This window comes from Garra rufa, chromosome 5 (genome assembly GCF_049309525.1).
Source record: "Garra rufa chromosome 5, GarRuf1.0, whole genome shotgun sequence".
NCBI classification, from domain to species: Eukaryota; Metazoa; Chordata; class Actinopteri; order Cypriniformes; family Cyprinidae; genus Garra; species Garra rufa.
Window position 1 is genome coordinate 50,075,722 of NC_133365.1, and position 22,813 is coordinate 50,098,534.

Here is a 22,813-nt window from a genome sequence, read left to right on the forward strand (position 1 = left end):
TGGTAAGAGCATTCATTCATTGACACAACAAGCAGGCCATTTCAAAGAACTCCAAGCAGATGTCACTATCAAGCAAAAGCTTAAAGGATAATGGCATTTAAGTTAAACTGTTAGCTCCTTATCGAGGGCATTAGAACTCTGGCGTTGCCTCCTGCTTGCCTCTTTATACTTAAATAGGGTAGATTTAACCTCAGTAGAGCTTTGAGGTTTACAGGTGCGGGGTACGCTAGCTATCCTCCTTGAGGAGGATAGCTGAGGACTGCAAGGATGTTCAACTTAAAGAGAAACAGGAGACAGAGCCTTTTTCCCAACTGCAAACTAGCAACCTCTGAATCAACAGACGACGCCGTTCCGTTCGCTAAACAGTGTTTGTTGAAACACTGGAACTCATCTGGCGAACTAAATACGGGTATCTATGACATCTTTGGTGAAGATGAGGCGATTGAGAAGCATGGGGAACCAACAATGTGGTTCACAAGCGCATCACCCAGCAGGAACTGCACGCTCAACCTCAACGTTGGTGGAAAGTCCTACCGCATCACCTACAAGATGGCAGCAAGATACCCACAAAGCAGAATTGGGCGTCTGGCCACCTATACGGACCACAACATGAAGCTGAACCTCTGCGACGACTATGTGGTAAAGGACAACGAGTATTTCTTTGACCGAGATCCAGATGTCTTCAACAGCATCTTCAATTTTTACCGAACAGGCGTGCTGTGGATCAAAGACGAGCTTTGTCCGAGGAACTTCTTGGAGGAGATCAATTATTGGGGCGTTCGGATCAAATACTCGCAACGGTGCTGTCGGATCCTTCTTGAGGAGAAGCACGATGAGTTGTGCGAACAGCTCAAGGTTGAGAAGGAACTGGAGGCCGAGGTGGAAATCGAAGACAACGAGGAGGCGTTCAACGAAATGTTCCTTGGCAAGGCGAGACGCTCGCTTTGGAACTTCATGGAGAAGCCGTTCTCCTCCGTACCGGCCAAACTAATGGCGGTCGCCTCGAGTATGTTTGTGCTGGTGTCGCTTGTTACGATGACTCTGACTACGGTAGAAGAAATGGAGAAAATGGCATCTACTAATGAGTTCAGTGGAAAGACATATGGAGAGTTCGTAGAGACCCTATGCATAATCTTCTTCACCACAGAGTATCTTCTGCGTCTAGTTTCAACCCCAGATATTGGTTGCTTCGTTAAGAGCATGATGAACGCAGTTGACCTCATGGCCATCCTACCGCAGTTTCTCCAATTAGTGCTTGAAAGCTTTGAAACCTTCAATCCTGGGAAACAAACCGCTGATATAGAGACTGTCGGTCAGGTGAGCAAGGTGGGACAAGTGTTAAGAATTATGCGTCTCATGCGTATTTTCCGGGTCTTGAAACTGGCACGTCATTCGACGGGGCTCAGAGCGTTTGGCTTCACATTGAGGCAGTGCTACCAGCAGGTGGGATGTCTCTTCCTCTTCATTGCCATGGGGATCTTCACATTCTCCGCCATGGTTTATACTGTCGAACATGATGTCCCTCAAACCAAATTCATCAGCATTCCACATTCTTGGTGGTGGGCATCTGTAAGTAAACATTATTTCTATTAATCATGCAGATAGGATATAGCCAATAATGAATATAGTTGAATTACTCACCCTCGTGTCTTTCAAAACCAGTATTACTTTCTTCTTCTATGGAAAACACATAAGGAGATATTTATAGAATGCAACAGTCAGGTTGTGGAAGTAAAATCCCATTCATCTTCTCTATCTTTCAAAGCGGAAGTAAGTCTATGAGTGAGACTTCCGGTTCATTAGCCGCTATAGAGTAATAACCAGAAGAATAACAATCTGCGGTACAAACCAGTGTGCTTATAAGATAATACATTAAAATAATATGGTAAGACACACCAATTTGCAATATCAAGCAGCAAAACATATAGTTCACCGACAACACCTCTGATCTGACCAACAGCCACTGAACAAATAATCAGGTCCCAGATGGGTTCGTCCCTTTTTGAGGTCCCCCACAGTTTTAAATAATGATGATAATAATAATAATAAATGTTTCTTGTACAGCAAGTCAGCATATTAGAATGATTCCTAAAGAATCATGTGACACTGAAGACTGGAGAAATGATGCTGAAAATTTAGCTTTGATCACCGAAATAAATTACAAAAGTTAAAATTTAAAAGTTTTTGCTGTACTTTGGATCAAAGAAATGCAGGCTTGGTGCTCAGAAGAGACTTCTTGAAAAAAAAAAAAAAACATTTAAAAGCTTACTGTTCAAAAACTTTACTCTTTAACTTTACAAAACTATACTATGTTTTCAGTTAAGTTTTTGTTTTGTTTGGTTCATGGCTTATAACTCCTTAGCAAAGACTTTTAAAGAATTAATGGGAAAAATATTTACAAGTCTGCTAAAAATGGGTAAATGGCCACTGTTGCACTCTGTATAACACAGTGTTCAAGCTGCTCTTTTCCAAAACATTGAAAGTGACATATTTATCAAACTAGAGTTTCAGTGATTTTTTTGTAACAGTTTCTCACACAAAGCTATTATATGTTTTCAGACTTGAAAATAGTGAAAAGTTACCTACTTTTATGAAGTTTGAAAGGTGTTTTGTGCTCTTTTTTGGAGATTTATCACTCATGGTCCACATTCACTTTAATTTGCTAAACTTCTCCTTTGGTTTTCTTTGTAAGAAAGAAACTCATATGTAAGGGATAATGTACAGGCAGCCGGTAGTTATCGCAGAAATAAGCCCCGACAGTGTGATCAGTTTAGGGTTGGGGTAGGTGTAGACGTTAAAAAAACACAATCTAATAGGTAGAAAAATTAATTTCATTGTTAGTTTCCGGTCGTAGACGTATCCCTTCTAGCCACAACCGTCTTGTATCACACTGAAGGGGCTTATTTCTGCGATAACTACCGGCTGCCTGTACATTATCCCGCTTATTACACGGCTACTTGCCACATAAGGAAAAAAACTGGACATGAATATGAATCTGAAACCTTTTATTGGCATATTTGTTTTAAATTAACATTTTTATCCTTCCGCGAAACGATATAGTACCACGTGACTAACCTTCAAACTATGTACGTTAGTAAGACAATTTAAATAGATTAATGTCGAAATTTTCCATTGTTAATTGTGGTTGTCCAGTGTTTGTCACAAGATGGCGCCAAACGGTAATCTTTGTTGGCTCGTAGGGATTTTAAACATACAAGTAGTACCGGCTATGCGTTATTACTTTGGAGCGGTGATTATTTGAAAAGAACGAACCTGCAAATGTCTCAACTGACCAATCAGAATCAAGCATTCCAAAGAGCCGTGTAATAAGGGTTTAGAAATGACACATGAAGTTGGGTAAATGTTGACAACATTATCATTTTCATCAGTTTACCAATTTTTTTCTCTTTCCAGGTTAGCATCTCTACTGTAGGCTATGGTGACATGTATCCGGAGACTCTCTTAGGGCGGATATTTGCCTTTGGTTGCATTTCCTTTGGGATAATTCTGAATGGCCTTCCCATTTCCATCCTCTTCAATAAGTTCTCAGATTACTACACCAAACTGAAGTCTCACGAATACACTTCCAACATGAAGAACAGAGGAAAGGTTAACTTCATCCTTAGAGCCAAGAAGAAACTCAAAGAGTGTGGCTGCATTGAAACTAATGACACTGATGTTTCATAGAACTAGTGAAATCGATTTGTTAAGATGTGCTGAATCTTGTCTGAATGAGATCGTTTTATAAAAAGCCTCTTATCCGAAAGTGCCAAATGAAATTTGAAAACACAAGTAATAACTAACACTGATTTAAATGATCAAGTGGGACATACTTACAGTCTGTTATTCCTCATCTCCTGTTCCTTCTGCATTATTAAATGTTTAGCTTTCATGGCATGAACACAACTTTGACAATAAAGTTATACTGCAGCATTAAAGTGCATTTTAATGTTTGGATATCATGTTTTATTTTCTACACTGATGCTAACCTGCATTATCTTGACTGTTGACGCTCTACCTAACCTGGTCTTTTGAACTTGACCTGACTGGCAACCAAAATAGAAGATGAATCTACTTGACAGAGTTCCCATGACGTATCCAATTAACTGAATTAACACTGTATTTAACTTCCAAATATCCTCCTTGGGTCATTTCGTGTCAACTCAACCAGAGATTCCATTTATTTGCCAATATTAAAGATAGAAAGATAGACATGTATAGTGATGAAAGCCAAAACATTAAATGTCATGGATGAGATTTAGAGCCAAATTACAAGGGTTAAAATGACTTCAGAAAGATGGCAGTATCATTATTTTATTTTTCCACAGAGATTGGTAAGTCTGTTAGTAAAATAAATTGACATTAGCAATCTTTGTTGAATTATGTGCCAATGGTGACCATTCAAAAATAGGTAAAAGCACTTTTCAAGTTTTTTCCCCCAAAGTTTGCATGCCTGTAACTCAAGACATATTGAAGATGCCCTTTTAGATATCTCAATATCTAAATACATAAGGACAACTTTAATACTGGAGCCTCATTGAGATCCCCATATCTCTGTGACATTCCTCTTTAAAGAAATGAAGTAGGCCTAGAATATTTTTGCTAAGTGACCCACATTTGCTTTTTGACCACTGAAAATGTGTACGATTTAACGATTTACTCCTGGAGCCATATTAAAATGTCAATATCTCTGAAACCAAACAACATAGGGACTTAAAAATGAAGTTACCAAAAGGAAAGTTTTTTAAGACCACATTTTTAAAAGGGCATTTGGATACAGTGCCTTGCAAAAGTATTCACACCCCTTTCTTTTTTTCACATTTTCTTTTGTTGCAGCATTATGTTAAACTGCTTTAAATCAGTTTTTCCCCACATCAGTTTACACTCCATACACCATAATAATGACAAAGCAAAAACCAGGTTTGCAAATTTTACAATTTAAAAAAAAAAATAAGACACTGAAATAAGTACATTGCATAAGTATTCATACCCTCAACTCAGTACATAGTTGAAGCACCTTTTACAGCCTCAAGTCTTTTTGGGTATGATGTGACAAGCTTTGCACATCTGCATTTGGCAATTATCTGCATTTCTTTGCCTCACCTTTTCATCTCTCAAGCTCTGTCAGCTTGGATGGGGGCTAGCAGACACTTTCTAGAGTCCTAGCTGTTCCAATCGTCTTTTCCTTTATGGATAATGCTTCTGTGAACCTTCAATGCAGCTTGCAGAACTCTTCCCTAGATCATCGCCTTAACGTAAGTCTGTCACTGAGCTCTGCAGGGAGTTATCTTGACCTCAGGACTTGGTTTTTGCTCTGATATGCATTTTCAGCTGTTAGACCTTTTCTGAGAGGTTCAAATGAATTTGCCACAGTTTAACTCCACTTGAAGCGTAGTAACACCAGGAAGCAATATGAATGCTCCTGAGCTAAATTTCGAGTGTCCCAGAAAAGGGTATGAATACTTATGCAACAGGATCTTTTCATTTTTAATAAATTTGCACAAATGTTAAAAATCTATTTTTTTTTTTGCTTTGCCATTATGGAGTAAGGATTGTAGATTGATGTGGGGAAAAAGTAATTTAAAGTAGTTTAACATAAGGCAGCAACATAAAATGTGAAAAAAAATGAAGGGGTATGAATACTTTCGCAAGGCACTGTATCTTTAATACGTCTTAAGTTACAGACTTGCAAACTTTGAAGAAAAATTGCTGTTTCCACATTTTTGAATGGTCACTATTGGCACATAATGCAACAAAGATGGGTAAAGTCAACAGATTTGACTAACAGACCAACCAATCTCTGTGTAAAAATAACATTATGATCCTGCCATCTTTTTGAAGCAATTTTTAACCCCCTGTGAAAATTGCCATTTTGACCCCCTACAAAATCGTAAATATTTAGTAAATATTCATCAATGACATTTAATATTTTGGCTTTCATCACTATACTGCCCTCCAAAGGTAAAGTGCAGTAACTACGCCAACACTGAAAGTGAGAAAAATGGCCTTAAAATTTTTACGCCAGCATGTTGACACTCGTTTCTCTGAAATGGGACAAAACTGAACCAGAAGACTATGCCACAAGACAAAACAGTTGTCACAAAGTCCATTTTAAGCCATAACTCAATTATGACCAAATGTGTAGTTACTGTGCTTTGCCTTTGGAGGGCAGTATACATGTCTATCCTTCTTCAGAATGACCCTATCTGACAAAAAAACTCCCCAAGCTGTTTTGTATCATAAACAAAGAAAAAACCTTGGCTGCGAGGAACCTTAGGTACACGTATATTTATAATATATTACATTATTTATGAATAAATAATCGAAAGGAATGACAAACCTCCTTTTCCAAATGGATGATGACCGCCTGGCCTGTAGGAGGCGGTGTGACGTCATCGCGCTCATAAGCGTCACTTCTTCGCGTTGTGTTCTTGCGCTTCTCTGACCTCTGCAGACTGAGAGCGGTCTTGAACTCCAAGGAAATGGCTCCTCCAGTGCAAGTGTCGCCGCTGATTAAGGTTTGTATTCACAAATCCATTCTTCTGGATGTTTATGACTTGTTTTAAACGAAGAAAGGCGTGTGGACTGTGATTCCGTCGCGTTTCTGTTAAAAGTCAGAGCGGACGGTGATGTGTTGACATGGCCTGCATGCTGAAAGTCATGATGTTTTCTTAATTATCTGTTTATAAAACGTACTTTTAGATAGTAATGTGATTTATTTTGTCTTTCAGACAGCCAGGTGGTCTGCATTGCTCTTTGGCATTATTTACGGAAAGCGCAGATATGGTAAGAACCAGCAAGTTGATCTGAAACACTGTGACTAGTGTTGAAATGACATTCTTTGGACATGTTAATACAACGATTTACATACTATATACTTATATACCACTGGATTTAAAAGTAAAAAGGCAATTTTTCTCTGAATTGAGAGAAACTCAGAATTGCGATTACAAAACACGTACACCTTGCAGAAAATGTTAATTATTTAACATAAAATAAGAGGGATCAAAATGCATGTTATGTTTTATTTAGTACTGACCTAAATACGATTTTTTTTTACATATAGTCCACAAGAGAAAATAATAGTTTATAAAATAATAGATTTATAACTCTGTTCAGTTTACATACACTTGATCCTTAATACTGTGTTGTTACCTGAACGATCCACAGCTGTGTTTTTTGTTTGGTTTATTGTTTAGTGATAGTTGTTCATGAGTCCCTTGTTTGTCCTGCCTGCTGTTCATTAAAAAAAAAAATCCTTGAGGATTCTTTGGTTTTTCAGTTTTTTTGTGATTTTGAGATTCATCAAGGACAACTTTATGCAACTATTACAGAAGGTTCAAACGCTCACTGACGCTTCAGAAGGAAACGCTATGCATTAAGAGCTGGGGTACGAAACCATTTTGAAGATCAGGGTAATTTTACTTATTTTGTCTTCTGGAAAACATGTAAGTAGCTTCTGAAAGGCAGAACTAAATGAAAAAATATGTTTTGGCTAAATAAGAAATGTACACATCTTCATTCTGTTCAAAAGTTTACACCCCTGGCTCTTAATACATTTGAATTGAGTGTTTGAACCTTCTGTAATAGTTGCATATGAGTCCCTCAGTTGTCCACAGTGGGAAAAGATGAATCTCAAAATCATACAGTCATTGTTGGAAAGGGTTCAAATACACAAATGCTGAAAAACCAAAGAAATGCTGCTGAATCTGTTTAAAATGTTTATGCATTTTAGTTAAAAGCTTTTTCTTTATTCTTCAGATAATCTGAAGCCAATTGCAGAGGAGGAGAGGAGAATAGAAGAGGAGGAGAAGAAGGTGCGAGAGGAGCAGGAACGCATTGCTAAACAGCTAGCAGAAGGTATGTTATTCTTTTCTTTTTTCCCTTGATATTTAAATATTCTGATTGTTCTGCAGATTGATCAATTTGGTCATACTGACTCGAAATGTTTTCATCCAACAGCTAACGAGGACACAATCTTGAAGTGAGCTGCCCAAAATGATGCCTGTATCATTTATATTGTAAAGATCTTGTTACCTGCCTGGATAAAGAATGATGCTTGTATTCTGGCACTTTGGTTTTGCTTTTCACACCTTTCACTGTTTTCTATAATAGATCAAGTAAGACTGATGGCTCATTTTGTGAAATAATATCTGAATACAAGCAAATATATGTGTATAAATCTCCTCTGATCTGACACTGTTTGTTCTTTCACTGAAGAACCTGTGATTATAACATGATGCAGAAGTAAACCATGCAGTGTAATGTTAAATACACACTGGATCAGAGTTCCACTTTGGTAAACATCCACACCAATATTTATTAATAAACTGTTAATCCCTATTTATGTGTCATTTTTCATATTTAAAAATCATTTGTCCAGATAGTTCAAAGTCTGACATCAGAATTTAATACAATTTTCTTTTTTCAGTTTAAAAATATTTAATACAAGGAAATACTGCAAAAACACAGTCCATTCAATCGATTTTTTTTAATCTTAGATAAAATATACCTGTGTATCTTGTATGCATATTGAATACAAATATGGCAAACAGGAGCTGCTTAGACTTAAACCATTGTGTTTTCAAGGTAAATTGTTGCGGCATCAGATAAACAGTCCTAAATTGCGTACAAAACTAAATTAAGTGTGTTTGGACCAGTCTGATTCTGTTTAGGTAAGTGTTTTTGATGTAAATTAGATACAAAGTGAATTATATTGTGTGTGGAAACTCAGAAGTCTGTCTAATCAAGACTACCGGTTCTCTGAATATTGCTCAGCGATTGAATATTCTCCATTTCTTCCCCAGTAATCCACGGCTCTCACTCTATAATAACCGTTCACCTCCAGACTCTCTGTGGAGAGAAAATACAACAAGGTCAATATATACATCAGTGCTTGAAGATATATATCTTGAATGTAACCAAAATAATACCTGGAGAATAAGTGTAGTATGTGAAAATAGTGTCTCTGTGGTTAATCCTCTGGAAAGTTGTCTTATCTTTGGAAAATTCCACTTCATATGTTTTTATACACCTAAAAATACATTTTTGTTATGTTTAGAACTCTTGAATGAACAACTCATTTCTTTAATATCTATATTTAAAAGGGATAGTTCACCCAAAAATGAAAATTCTGTCATCAATTACTCGCCCTCATGTTGTTCCAAACCCCTAAGATTATAATTCGTTCATCTTTGATACACAAATTAAGATATTTTTGATGAAATCTGAGAGCTTCACAACTGAAATGTTTCCAAGCCTATAAATGTAGTAAGGACATATGATATCAGTGGTTCAACTGTAATTTTCCAAAGCAATGAGAATACATTTTGTGTGCAAAGAAAACAAAAACAACGACTTTAGTTAACAAATCTTCTCCTCCAAGTCAACGTCGTCCACCATTTTCATTTACTGATGTCACATTAATTATTTGTATGACTATTTGTCCAATATCCTTATTAACTTTCTGGGCCTAGGAGCATTTCAGTTACATTGCTGTCTATGGAGAGTCAGAAAGCTCTTGGATTTCACCAAAAACATCTTCATTTGTGCTCTGAAGATGAATGATGGTCTTATAGGTTTGGAACGACACAAGGGTGTGTAATTAATGACAGAATTTTCATTTTTATGTGAACTATCCCTTTAAAGGAACAGTTCATTTCCAGAACAAAAAAATTACAGATAATGTACTAACCCCCTTTTCAATTGTATTTTGAGGAAAACATTTTAGGATTTCTCTCAATATAATAGACTTTTATGGTGCCCCCGAGTTCGAACTTCCAAAATGCAGTGTAAATGCAGCTTCAAAGGGCTCTAAATGATCCCAGCTGATAAAGAAGGGTCTTATCTAGCGAAACGATGAGTTATTTTCTAAAAAAATTTACAATTTGTTTATTTTTTAACCTCAAACGCTCATCTTGTCTAGCTCTGTGTAAACCCTGTATTCCGGTTCATGACAGTTAGGGTATGTTGAAAATCTCCCATCTCAAAGGTCAATTGCCCTTTACAAAAAAGGTAAAACAGATCAAATGATTTTGAAGTTAGAGGAGAAAATAAGATGGGAGTTTTTCAACATACCCTGACTGCCATGAACCGGAATACTGTACACAGCGTTCATGCAGAGCTAGACAAGAATTTGAGGTTAAAAAGTATATACATTTTTTTTTTTTTTTTTTTTTTTAGAAAATAACTGATCGTTTGCTACATCCTTCTTCCTCTGCTGGGATCATTTAGAGCCCTTAGAAGCAGCATTTAAACTGCATTTTGAAAGTTCAAACTCGGGGCACCATAGAAGTCCATTATTTGGGCTAAAAATCCTAAAATGTTATCCTCAAGAAACATTATCTGTAAATTTTTGTTCTGGAAGTGAACTACTCCTTTAAGTAGGTCTTACTTTGTGCCCACGCAGTGATCCTTCCAAATGATCAGAACCTGTCCTTTGGTGATGGTGATGAAACGCACCCCATTTACCTGCGGAATGATAACTGCGATATTAAAACCAAACCACACAGTTTCTCAATGTTTCCAAAGAATGACTTGCACCTGGAATGCAGAAGTTTTGCAATCACACTCACAAATTAATTTCATGCACAGACACAAACAGCAGCGGACATGAATTTTCCACACATTATGACTGATACTGAACTCAAGGGCTGTGTCCAAACTCTAAAAAAACAATGCTTTACTAAGCTTCATGAGGTTCATGCTTGGATGCTTTTAAACAGTAGTTCACACGTATGCTAAACAATTGATTTTAAATTTTAAAAAGAACTTCATGCATCAATACAATTTAGTTTTGTCTTCATAACTAATTTTTTATAGGAATAGTTGACCCAAAAATGAATATTACCTGAAAATGTACTTGCGCTTGTTTCTTCATCTGAACAGATTTGAAGAAATTCAGCATTACATCACTTGCTTGCAGTAAATGGGTGCGGTCAGAATGAAAGTCCAAACAGCTGATAAAAACATCTCAATAATTCACAAGTAATCCACACCACTCCAATCCATCAGTTAACATCCTGTGAAGTGAAAAGCTGTGTGTTTGTAAGAAACAAATCCATCATTAAGACCTTTTAACTTTAAACCATCGCTCCTGGCCAAAATACTAGTTCATAATGCTTCCTCCAGTGGAAAAGTTTACACTCTGTTGTTCGCTCATATCAAAATCCACAGACATATTTGTCTAGACTGTTTTGCTTGTAAACAGTGCTTGATCTATGCATATTTCTTTCCTGATTCAGGTGAGGCAACTTTTGCACTGGAGAAAATATAATAATAGAGGACTCATATTTTAGCCGAAAGCAACAGTCTGAACTTAAAAATGTGTCAATTATGGATTTGTTTTTTACAAATGCAGTTTTCACAAGACATTAATTGATGGACTGGAGTGTTTTTGATTACTTGTGGATTATTGTGATGTTTTTATCAGCTGTTTGGACTCTCATTCTAACGGCACCCATTCACTGCAAAGGATCTACTGCTGAGCAAGTGATGTAATGCTACATTTTTCCAAATCTGTTCTGATGAAGAAACAAACTCATTTACATCTTGGATGGCCTGGGGGTGAATACATTTTCAGCTAATCTTTGAGTAAACTATCTTTTTAAGCATTTAAGCATCAGCCTTTTAAAGGTTTTTAAGATGCTGAGAAACATAAATTCAGTCATGAATGTCTAAACCTCTGACTGGCAGTGTAACCTTTGGTGCCACATTCATCCTAAATAAGACGGTTGTTATGTTATTGATATGTCATATTACTACTAACCTGGCTGGGCATTTCCTTAGACTGAGCACATATGTGTACAAGTAGCACTGAGGGGACAGGAAGTGTTGCCTTCAGCATCAGAGAGCCATCAGATGGGACAGGCAGAGGCCCATCAGTCTGTGGATCCTATGGCATAAACATCAAAGACGTCATAAGATGAAAAAAAAAATTCTAGTTATTTTGTAGATATTTACTCAATTTAAAAACAACTTGTGAGCTCATTAATAAAGGAACACCCATTTGAGAAACAAAGAAAAGTCTTAAAGGTATAGTATAGTAGCAAAAACAGGCCATTTAAAACTCATGAAAAACTACATTATGACTGTTCTGGGTGCAAGAACTAACATTACTAAAAGTGAATTTGAAGGGGGAAAAAATATGTGACCCGGGACCACAAAACCAGTCATAAGGTTAAATTTTACAAAACTGAGATGTATACATCATATGAAAGCTGAATAAATAAGCTTACTACTGATGTATGGTTTGTTAGGATAGGACAATATTTGGCCGAGATACATCTATTTGAAAATCTGAAATCTGAGGGAGCAAAAAAATCTAAATAGTGAGGAAATCACCTTTAAAGTTTTCCAAATGAAGTTCTTAACAATGCATATAACTAATCAAAAATTACATATTGATAAATTTACAGTAGGTATTTTACAAAAAATCTTCATGGAACATGATCTTTACATAATTTCCTAATGATTTTAGGAAAAGGAAAATCAATAATTTTGACCCATACCATGTATTTTTGGCTATTGCTACAAATATACCCCAGCGACTTAAGACTGGTTTTGTGGTCCAGGGTCACATATATAAATTATATTATTAAGCAGTGTGCATGTGTGTGTTGAACCTCTTGGCTCCGTAACTGTGTGAACTGTTGTGCAGTGGGATAGTCAGGACTGCCCATGTTCTCCCACAGTTTAAATGGGTTTGTCACATTATTATCCATATAGTGTGTTACATACATCAGACCTACAAACACAGAGAGGATATAATTGTAAATACAAGTATATTCAATTTAAGCAGATATAACTGCTATATGAAAAGAAACATATTTTCATTCCTTTCTATTTATTCATTCCAAGTGTAGTTTTGTATAAGATGCTTGTGTGTAGTTACTGACCCTTTCGCTGAGGTATTCCAGTGAGGCGCAGAGTGATGCTGTCAGCGGTGGAGGAGGTCTGGTTATCTCTGCTGTTATACAGCAGGACGGTGGTCTGCCAGGTATCGGCCGTGTATGGCACCTGAGGGACGTGAATGGTGGCCAGCACACCCATTGATGAATTCACTTCTGAGCCGTCAGTCAGCACCTCAGCCTGCACCTGAGTCTCACCTAAATGAATATGAGAATATTAGAACTCCCGTAAGTACCACTGTGTACTCTTATTTATCTTCAGTGCTGGTTTTTGTCCTTACAAAGATGCAAGAAATGCATAATCAACAACAAGTCCCAACAATTGTACACTATGTGATATAGTGGAAGGTTAAATGAGATACCTATATTTTATTAAATATAATATTATATGAAATACTGGGATTTCTGATAAAAAAATGAAATATTTTATATAAAAATTACATAAACTATTTTATTTATTTTATTAAATATAAAATTGAGTTGCATTCAATATCAAATTTTGGTCAGTAAAGTATATCACAATATACATCTTTATGGAAAGGTAATTGATTCAGAAATTAATAATACATAAAACAAAACAATAAAATAGCAACATGTAACAATATAATAATTATTTTATATAACTATTTTATTAATTTTTCATTAGATATAACATTCAAATGTATTAAATATATTTTGAGATTTTCATCAAATTATCACAATATACATTTATATTAACAAGTAATTCAAAAATTAAGTCCATTTGTCTTAAAAAACAAAAACAAAAATAAATATGTTATTACATAAATGATTGTATTTTTTTTAAGATAATATTGAATCGTATTGAATATAATACACACATTTCTATGAAAAAGTAATTCAAAGTTTCAGCATCAAATACATCAAACCTTAGCACTCAGATTTTTACTCAAATTAAATGTGTTTAAGCAATGGAAAGGTGTCTGCAGTTAAAAGGTGGGCAAATATAAAACATTGGCAAAAATAAGGAATTTTGTATTTAGGACTGATGTTAAAAAATATAAAATATAAACAGAACTGCAAGATATTAACTGAGAAAAAAAACGCAAAATTGAGAAATATAAATTCAATTGTAAGACACCCTCAACTGCGAGATAAAAACTAAAAATTGTGAGATATAAACAAAATTGCAAGACAAACTGTCAGATATAAACAGATATAAAAGTTCTAATTGATGTTATACATATCGGGTAACAATTTTGTATTAATGTTCTTGTATTGTTGTCTTAATCAATGTATGCATTTTTCTTGTATAACAATTTAACATAACAAAAAACATGTATCTAAATATATTTAATAGTTGTTTATAACTTCAAAGTTGGTATAACTTTCATTACCTAACAATGCCAGCAGGCCCATCACAGTCAGGATTGGTTTCCGTAATAACTGCACATGCGGAGGGTTTGTGTTGTTGATCTGGAATCGAGCGGTGAGAGTGCGCTGGGTAAACTGGTGCGGGTGGTAACTAAGGAAAGCATTGTCATTGCTAAGCAGAGTGTAGTTGATGGTACTGTTCTGGTCAGCGATGAGCAAGTTCTGATGCTGTGAGATGACCTACAGCACACCAGAGACACGAAAGAACAAATATATCTGATTCACTAAATTAACAAGCTTTAATATATTATTAAGGAATGCAATTCATTTAAAAATGAAAAATCATATTTCACTATGTTCCACTAATCACAAAAATCACAGCTGATGAAAAGAGATCTTAGAATGAGAACAAAGAAACACACAACTGTCTACCTTAACCACCATGGCTGCATAGGTGACATCTGCTCTCCAGGTGAGCGGTTTGTTCCAGCCAACAAGCGGATCTGCCTCGTCGTTGTAGATCGGCAGAGAACGAAACTGTGGAAACCGCTGCTGTATCTCCCGCACAGTCGCCACTTCCTGTTGTAGGATGGGTAACGAGCTGCCACCTCCCTAAAAAACAAATACATACAAACTTCAATAATGAAAAATTATTTTTCATTTATTTATGTGTTAGCTTGTTTCCGCCATGCAATAAAAAAAATTAAAAAGGTAACTGCGATTTTTATCTCACAATTCTTTTGTCACATTTTTCCCCCTGCAATTCTAAGTTTATATTTCACATTCTCTGCCTTTTTGTGAGATATAAACACATAATTGCAAGATCAAAATTTAGAATTATTAGAAAAGAGTCAGAACTGCAAGATATTGACAGAATTGAGATATAAATGCAGAATTACAAATGATAAGATCTCTAATTGTGATATAAATTTGAATTGAAAATAAAACGTTGAATTACGAAACATAAATCCAGATTTGAGATATAATCTCAATTGCGAGATATAAACTTACATTTGAACTTACATATAAAGTCGGAATTGAAAGATGTAAATTTAGAATGGTTAGATTTAAATTTAGAACTCTGAGAAAAAGTAAGAATTACAAAATATTAACTTAGGACTGAGATATAAACTCAGAATTAAAACTCAGAGAAAAAAAATGAAATATAAACTTGGAATTGTAAGATAAAAACTCAAAATTGCTAAATATAAACTCAATTGTGAGATAAACTCAGAGTTCTGAGAAAAAGTAAGAATTACGAAATATAAACTAAGAATTGTGAAATTAAAAATATAAATTAAAAATGGCAAAATATAAACTCAATTGCAATATATAAACTTGGAATTGTGAGATATAAACTCAGAATTCTGAGAAAAAGAAATAATTACAAAATATAAACAGAATTGTGAAATATAAATTAGAAAATGGCAAAATATAAACTCAATTGCAAGGTATAAACTTAGAATTGTGAGATATAAACTCAAAATTTCAAAATACAATACAACACAATACAAATAGTTGCAAGATGTAAATTTAAACTAAGATATAAACTAAGAATTGTGAGATATAAACTCAAAATTGTAAGATATAAAAAGAATTGTGAGATATAAACTCAAAATTGCAAAATATAAACTCAAATGCGAGACATAAACTTAGAATTGTGAGATATAAACTCAAAATTACAAAATATAAACGTGAGAATTGTGAAACATAAAGACAAAATTGCAAAATATAAATTTGCAATTTCAGGGAAAAAAGCACAATTACCTTTCTAATTGTTTTCATTCCATCTAGATCAGAACTCAATTACACACCATATATTTGCATTTTATTACCAGTAATATTTTATTTGGACTACAACCCTCATGCACCTTCTTATGTAGGGCGATGTAGTCTAGCCGTACGCCTGTCTCTCCAGTGAAGTAGTTTGTGCCGTTGTAACAGTGCTGCAGCATCTCCCAGCAGTACGGCGAGCGAGGCGGAGAATGACAGGAATCTCCTGGACCTCCGAACTTCAAGAGAGGACTTGCCGCACGAAGGCCCTCAGAGCAGGCATCATAATAGTTCAGAAACCCTGGAGACAGAAAATTTGAATTGCCCTCAGTAGAGCTTCTATGTGGTTGTCAGATACTCTTGTTTTGTCCACACCACGAAAATGTCATTTGCCAGCAACGCTGATTTACAAAAGACAACATTTTTACAGAGAGACAAGCAGTTATTACAACATGTTTTTCTGCTATTTTTGTAAAGAAATAAATGTTTATTCATCAAGAATGCATTAAACTAATTAAAAATAACAGTAAGACATTATAGAATGTTATACTGGGCAGTAATAGAATTTTGCTAAATATTTTTATTTCAAATCAATGCTATTCTTTTTAATGTATTTCTAAAACATGTATCAGTTATTAACACTGATAATAAAATTGATCATTTAAAAATCTAGCTTTGCCATAAAAGGAATATATTACATTTTAATAATTAAAATATATTCAAATAGACCTTTTTTTTAATTGCACCATATTTTACAATATTACTGTTTAACTGTATTTTTGATCAAATAAATGCAAACTTCACAAATCTTCATATACATGTGTTTACCATTATACAGACATAAACATGAACCCTGGTTCAGTTTGGTGCAAATGAATTACATATGTCTACTTTATTATCTCCCCTCTGCATAGCTCCATTAAATTGCAGACTTCTATTTAACATATAAACATAAAAAAGAAGTTACAATTACAGGGCCTGAGGTTATGGTACCCACATGTCACAGTCCCATGGGGTCTCAAGACAAGTTTTCAAAAGTTAGACAACTTGTACTATTATTAACTTGAGATGGCTTCTTAAAAATACAGCACTTATGGCAGGATGTTTAAAAAACAAGAATGCAATGCAGTGCAAAATGCATGTCTGTCAGAACAGAACACTAATAAAAAATGCTGCTTAAAATATCAAAACTAAAATAAAAATATAAGAAAACATATAGGAAAAATATGAGTGAGATTAATTCAGCATGATCCAATAATCTAGAACTTTTGTTTCTAGTTCATTTGGATCAAGACTTCTAAGCAGAAACATACTGTAAGATCAACTTTGAGCTCTTGGTGGTGCTGGATTATTTGAGACCACCAAATCCAACTGATTAAGAAAGATTGATGGGTTTTGGCTCAGACTGTACCTTGGACTGACACAGTGACGTTGTCAAAGTCGTGGTTGTTCGGCTCATTCCACGTTTCAAAGTTCCACTTGGAGACAAAGCCGAGGCCGTATTTCCCTGTACACATATAAAACAACAGGAACAAATACAGACAGAACTTTTGAAGCTTTTAAAGATCTGGCCTACTAAACCCCACAAGAGGTGATTCATGATCTATCACCATCTAAGACATTACGACTGCAGTCTCATACTCACATATGTATCTTTTGGCGATCAAATAGACCAAATTCTTCCATTCAGTAACTTGTCTTTTGTCCTCAAAGTTGCTGAAGGTGTTGGACACACTGCCCATCAATTCAAAGCCTATGACACAATGCCAATTTGGGTTAAATTAACCCTAGTGGCAATACCCTACATCTACATTACATTAGCATTCAAATTTGGATTTTGCTGTATAATTAAGATCAAATAACATTTGAATAACAACTTTTGAAATCTCATGCTTAGTGTGTGACCTGTGCCTGTTGCATTACATACCTGGCTGCAGTCCATTCTGCCAGAGAAGGTCAATCAACTGGTCCAAGTAAGTGAAGTTGTAGTGATATTCTCCACTGTAAACTCTACACAAAATTCAGACAAAATCTTAGTACTACAGTGCACTACATCTAGAAAGCGTAACAGTGAAGCATGAGCAACCAGCAGACAATATGAGAGACATATAGTTGAAGTCAAAATTTTACTTGTTTAGTGATAGTTGTTCATGAGTCCCTTGTTTGTCCTGAACAGTTAAATTGCCCGCTGTTCTTCAGAAAAATCCTTCTGGTCCCACAAGACAGGTTTGTTGGTTTTTCAGCATTTTTGTGTATTTGAACCCTTTCCAACAATGACTGTGATATTTTGAGATGCATCTTTTTACACTGAGAACAACTGAAGGACATGCAACTATTACAGAAGTTTTAAATGCTCACTGATGCTTCAGAAGGAAAAACCATGCATTAAAAGCGGGGGGTGAAAACTTTTTGAATTTGAAGATCAGGGTAAATTTTACTTATTTTGTCTTATGGGAAACATGTAAGTATCTTCTGAAACTTCTGAAGTGCAGTACTAAAAAAAAAAAAAATGATATTTAGGCAAAATAAGAAAAGTGTACACATCTTCATTCCGTTCAAAAGTTTTCAACCCCCTTTTTCAGTGTGAAAAGATGGGTCTCAAAATCATACAGTCATTGTTGGAAAGGGTATAAATACACAAAAATGTTGAAAAACCAAAGAATTTGTGGGACGTGAAGGACTTTTCTAAAGAACAGCAGGCAGTTTAACTGTTCAGGACAAACAAGGGACTCATGAACAACTACCACTAAATTATTGTGAATTATTCAGGTAACAACATAGTATTAAGAATCAAGTGTATGTAAACATTTGAACAGGGTCATTTTTATAAACCTAACTACTATTTTCTCTTTTGGACTATATTTTGATGTGTTTTATGTGAAATATATTATTCAGGTCAGTAATAAATAAAAAAATAACATACATTTTGTATGATCCCTTTTATTTGGGTACAACAATTACCATTGTGCAGATTCTGCAAGGTGTATGTAAACTTTTGACTTCAATTGTATATATAAATAATGCATTTAATTAAAGATGATTTGTTAATGCGCAAACAGAAAATCGAAAAATGAGGCCTAATAAACAATATGTCAACAGAAAAAAACAGTTATATGACACTTAAACGTTTTTACAGCATTAAGATTCTATGCATTATGCATATGCATAATATTTGCATTTTGTGCATTATGCATAAACTATAGCTTACGTGGAAATAGTAAGTGTAAAAGTCAAGCATGAAAAATCAGCAGACAATATCAGAGATGTATATAATATTAAGTCTAGATATTACGAAACTTGAAGGTTACTAAGAAAACAGTCTTATGATAATTGCACTGCTTACTTGCAAGGTCACAACAATCACACATTTTTAAACAGATATACTGTATGCATATGCATATTAATATCTGCATGTTAGAATGATTTCTGAAGAATCATGTGACACTAAAGACTGGAGTGATGATGCTGAAAATTCATCTATGCATCACAGATATAAATAACATTTTAAAATATATTTAGATTTATATATTTAGAATATTACTGTTTTACTGTCTTTTTGTGAGCATCAGAGACTTCTATGAAAAATATTTAAAAACCTGATCAACTTTAAACAATAAATGCAACACGTGCTCTTGGAAATAATATCATACAAAAATAACACTGTTTACTTGCAAGATCAAACCACAATCAAAGAAAAAAAAGGAAAGGGAGATGCATGTGCATATTAATATCAATCTTGATGTTAACAAATGCAAAGTATATTATATATTTTCATTTTTCATAGTAATTCAAACAGAAGAAGAGAAAGGCTGACTCTGGTGATATAATATAACTAACCTTGCAGACATCAGCTCCAGCATCCAGTGTATCCGTACCTGCTGGATTCCACTGTGCGGCACAGAGCCGATCAAAGCCAAATTCATCTGCTGGTCTGGACTGAGATCATATACGTGTGCATCAGTGTGTGGCTGTGGAGGGCTGCAAAAAAGAGAAAAAAAAGTCAACTGTACGCTTTTTCTTGATAAGGTAACAAAGTTTAACCATGTACTATAGGACTACTATTTTGTAACCATTTACTATAGTACGGCATACGTATGACATATATATATATAGTGGTGTGAAAAAGTGGCCCCCTTCTTGATTTTTTATTTTTTTTTGCATGTTTGTCACACTTTAATGTTTCAGATCATCAAACTAATTTAAATATTAATGAATGATAACACAAGTACAAAATGCAGTTTTTGAATGAAGTTTTTTTATTATGAAGGGAAAACAAAATCCAAACCCACATGGCCCTGTGTGAAAAAGTGTTTGCCCCCTAAACTTAACTGGTTGGGCCATCCTTAGCAGCAACAACTGCAATCAAGCTTTTGCGATAACTTGCAATGAGTCTGTTACAGCGCTGTGCAGGAATTTTGGCCCACTCATCTTGGCAGAGTTGTTGTAATTCAGCCACATTAGAGGGTTTGAGCATGAACTGCCTTTTTAAGATCATGCCAGAGCATCTCAATAGGATTCAGGTCAGGACTTTGACTAGGCCACTGCAAAGTCTTCATTTTGTTTTTCTTCAGCCATTCAGAGGTGGATTTGCTGGTGTGTTTTGGATCATTGTCCTGCTGCAGAACCCAAGTTCGCTTCAGCTTAAGGTCATGAACAGATGGCCGGACATTGTCCTTCAGGATTTTTTGGTAGACAGCAGAATTCATGGTTCCATTTATCACAGCAAGTCTTCCAGGTCCAGAAGCAGCAAAACAGCCCCAGAACATCACAATGCCACCACTATATTTTACTGTTGGTGTATTGGGACTTTCGTCTCGTCAGTCCACAGAGTATTTTCCCAAAATTCTTGGGGATCATCAAGATGTTTTCTGGCAAAACTGAGACGAGCCTTTATGTTCTTTTTGCTCAGTAGCGGTTTTCGTTAAACACTTTTTCACACAGGGCCATGTGGGTTTGGATTTTGTTTTCCCTTCATAAAAAAATCATTTAAAAACTGCATGTTGTGTTTACTTGTGTTATCTTTGATTAATATTTAAATTTGTTTGATGATCTGAAACATTAAAGTGTGACAAACATGCAAAAAAAAAAAAATCAGGAAGGGGGTCAACACTTTTTCACACCACTCTATCTATCTATCTATCTATCTATCTATCTATCTATATACACTACCGTTCAAAAGTTTGGGGTCAGTACATTTTATTTATTTTTTTAAGAAATTAATACTTTTATTCACCAAGGATGTATTAAGATAATAATTAAAAGTTTATTAAAATTAAATAATAAATAATTTACACTGTTATATTTATATTTTGAATAAACACTGTACTTTTTAAACTTGTTATTCATGAAAGAATCCTGGAAAAAAAAAATCACAGGTTCCAAACATTTTTTGGCAGCGTAACTGTTGATATTATCCAACACTGATCATTCTAATAATAAATCAGCATATTAGAATGATTTCTGAAGGATCGTGTGACACCTAAGACTGGAGTAACAGCTGATAAAAATTCAGCTTTTCATCACAGGAATAAATTCTATTTTAAAGTATGTTAAAATAAAAAAAATATATTTTATATTGTAAAAAACATTTTGCAATAGTACTGTTTTTTCTGTATTTTTAATCAAACAAATGCAGCCTTGATGAGACTTCTTTAAAGACTATTACAAGTCTTACTGACCCCAAACTTTTGAACGGTAGTGTTTATATACTATACTGTGAAGTGTGCCAGTACCATGATACAGTTTTTATATCAGAAGGTAAAACCATGGTATTTACATGCACTTCCAATATTGAAATGATACTAACATCGTACGTATCAAATAACAATGGTATAACCATGGTACTTTTTGCAATAATATCATTTGATAGTGGCTGTACCTTGGTATTATGTCTAAGAGGGTCGTTTACAACAGTTTTACCTACCAGAATCCAGTGCTTCTCCAAAAGTGCTTCAAGCTTCGTTGTGGCTTGTCAACATTCACTTGAACCTCCACAGATGAAGCTGTAACAGACTGCTGCTGTTTAATCATTAGGACTGAGAGAAATACTGTCCATGTGAATGAACTAATGTTATGTTTACATCTATACATGCTGCTGAGGTCACTTATAAACACTCGCGCTCACGATAATTTACAAATTTCACTTCACAACTTCACAGATTATTATCTAATAATTCGAGTTCCCGAAATCGTATTCGGTGACATTAAAACACATTTTCCCCAACTTCTGTGCTCATAAAAAGTACGGACTTCCATCCGCGCGACTCAGTGAAGTTGGTGCACTGATGTCATTAAATGGCGACTTGTGTTTCTGACAGCTAAAAGTCGCTACCTACTGGTTTAAAAGCGCAATGAAAGTACACTTTTCTCATTTACCCTGTGTTTTACTTATTGTTTTGACAGTTTAAAATTACTTGCATAGCTATTTTATAGAACAGATAAAAAGACAATATAGCAGCCCAACCAATACACACTCTAATGCATTCTAATCACATGCATATTTCACTGATTCCCTGAAATTAAATGTTACAGCAGGGTTTTCTACTTTTTTGAGAAACAAAAGAAAAAATAATGATCCAAAGCTAAAGAATCTAAATGTCTCATTGTCCCTTGAAATTTAAGAACTAAAATTAAAATGCACAGGTATATGATTCATCAATAATAGCTTTGCAGTTTATGATCTGTTTGTTCATTTAAATGTTATTGTGAAATGTTGTGGATGTTTCAGGGAACTTTCACAAACCAGTGCGGTGAGGGATTTCTTCAGAACTCCAATTCTCTAATTAAGTTTAGCCCGTTTA

General features: G+C 34.9%; 2 protein-coding genes across 2 annotated transcripts; one reads left to right on the top strand and one right to left on the bottom strand.

Moving 5' to 3' along the window:
* The first annotated feature begins 212 nt into the window (after window positions 1–212).
* On the top strand, window positions 213–3,934 carry kcnv2b (potassium channel, subfamily V, member 2b). Its single transcript, XM_073841277.1, has 2 exons — window positions 213–1,569; window positions 3,415–3,934. The coding sequence occupies exons 1-2, from the start codon at window positions 268–270 to the stop codon at window positions 3,685–3,687; spliced, it is 1,575 nt and encodes a 524-aa protein (XP_073697378.1). The 5' UTR covers window positions 213–267; the 3' UTR covers window positions 3,688–3,934.
* Window positions 3,935–7,987: 4,053 nt separating this feature from the next.
* idua (alpha-L-iduronidase) lies at window positions 7,988–22,297 on the bottom strand. Its single transcript, XM_073840322.1, has 14 exons — window positions 21,937–22,297; window positions 19,851–19,991; window positions 17,941–18,023; window positions 17,659–17,766; window positions 17,425–17,520; window positions 16,112–16,314; window positions 14,673–14,852; window positions 14,264–14,480; window positions 12,897–13,106; window positions 12,624–12,745; window positions 11,768–11,893; window positions 10,394–10,470; window positions 8,934–9,034; window positions 7,988–8,853 (listed from the first exon to the last, which is right to left on the bottom strand). Exons 1-14 carry the CDS (start codon window positions 22,101–22,103, stop codon window positions 8,753–8,755), a joined length of 1,932 nt encoding a protein of 643 aa, XP_073696423.1. The 5' UTR covers window positions 22,104–22,297; the 3' UTR covers window positions 7,988–8,752.
* Window positions 22,298–22,813: the final 516 nt, after the last annotated feature.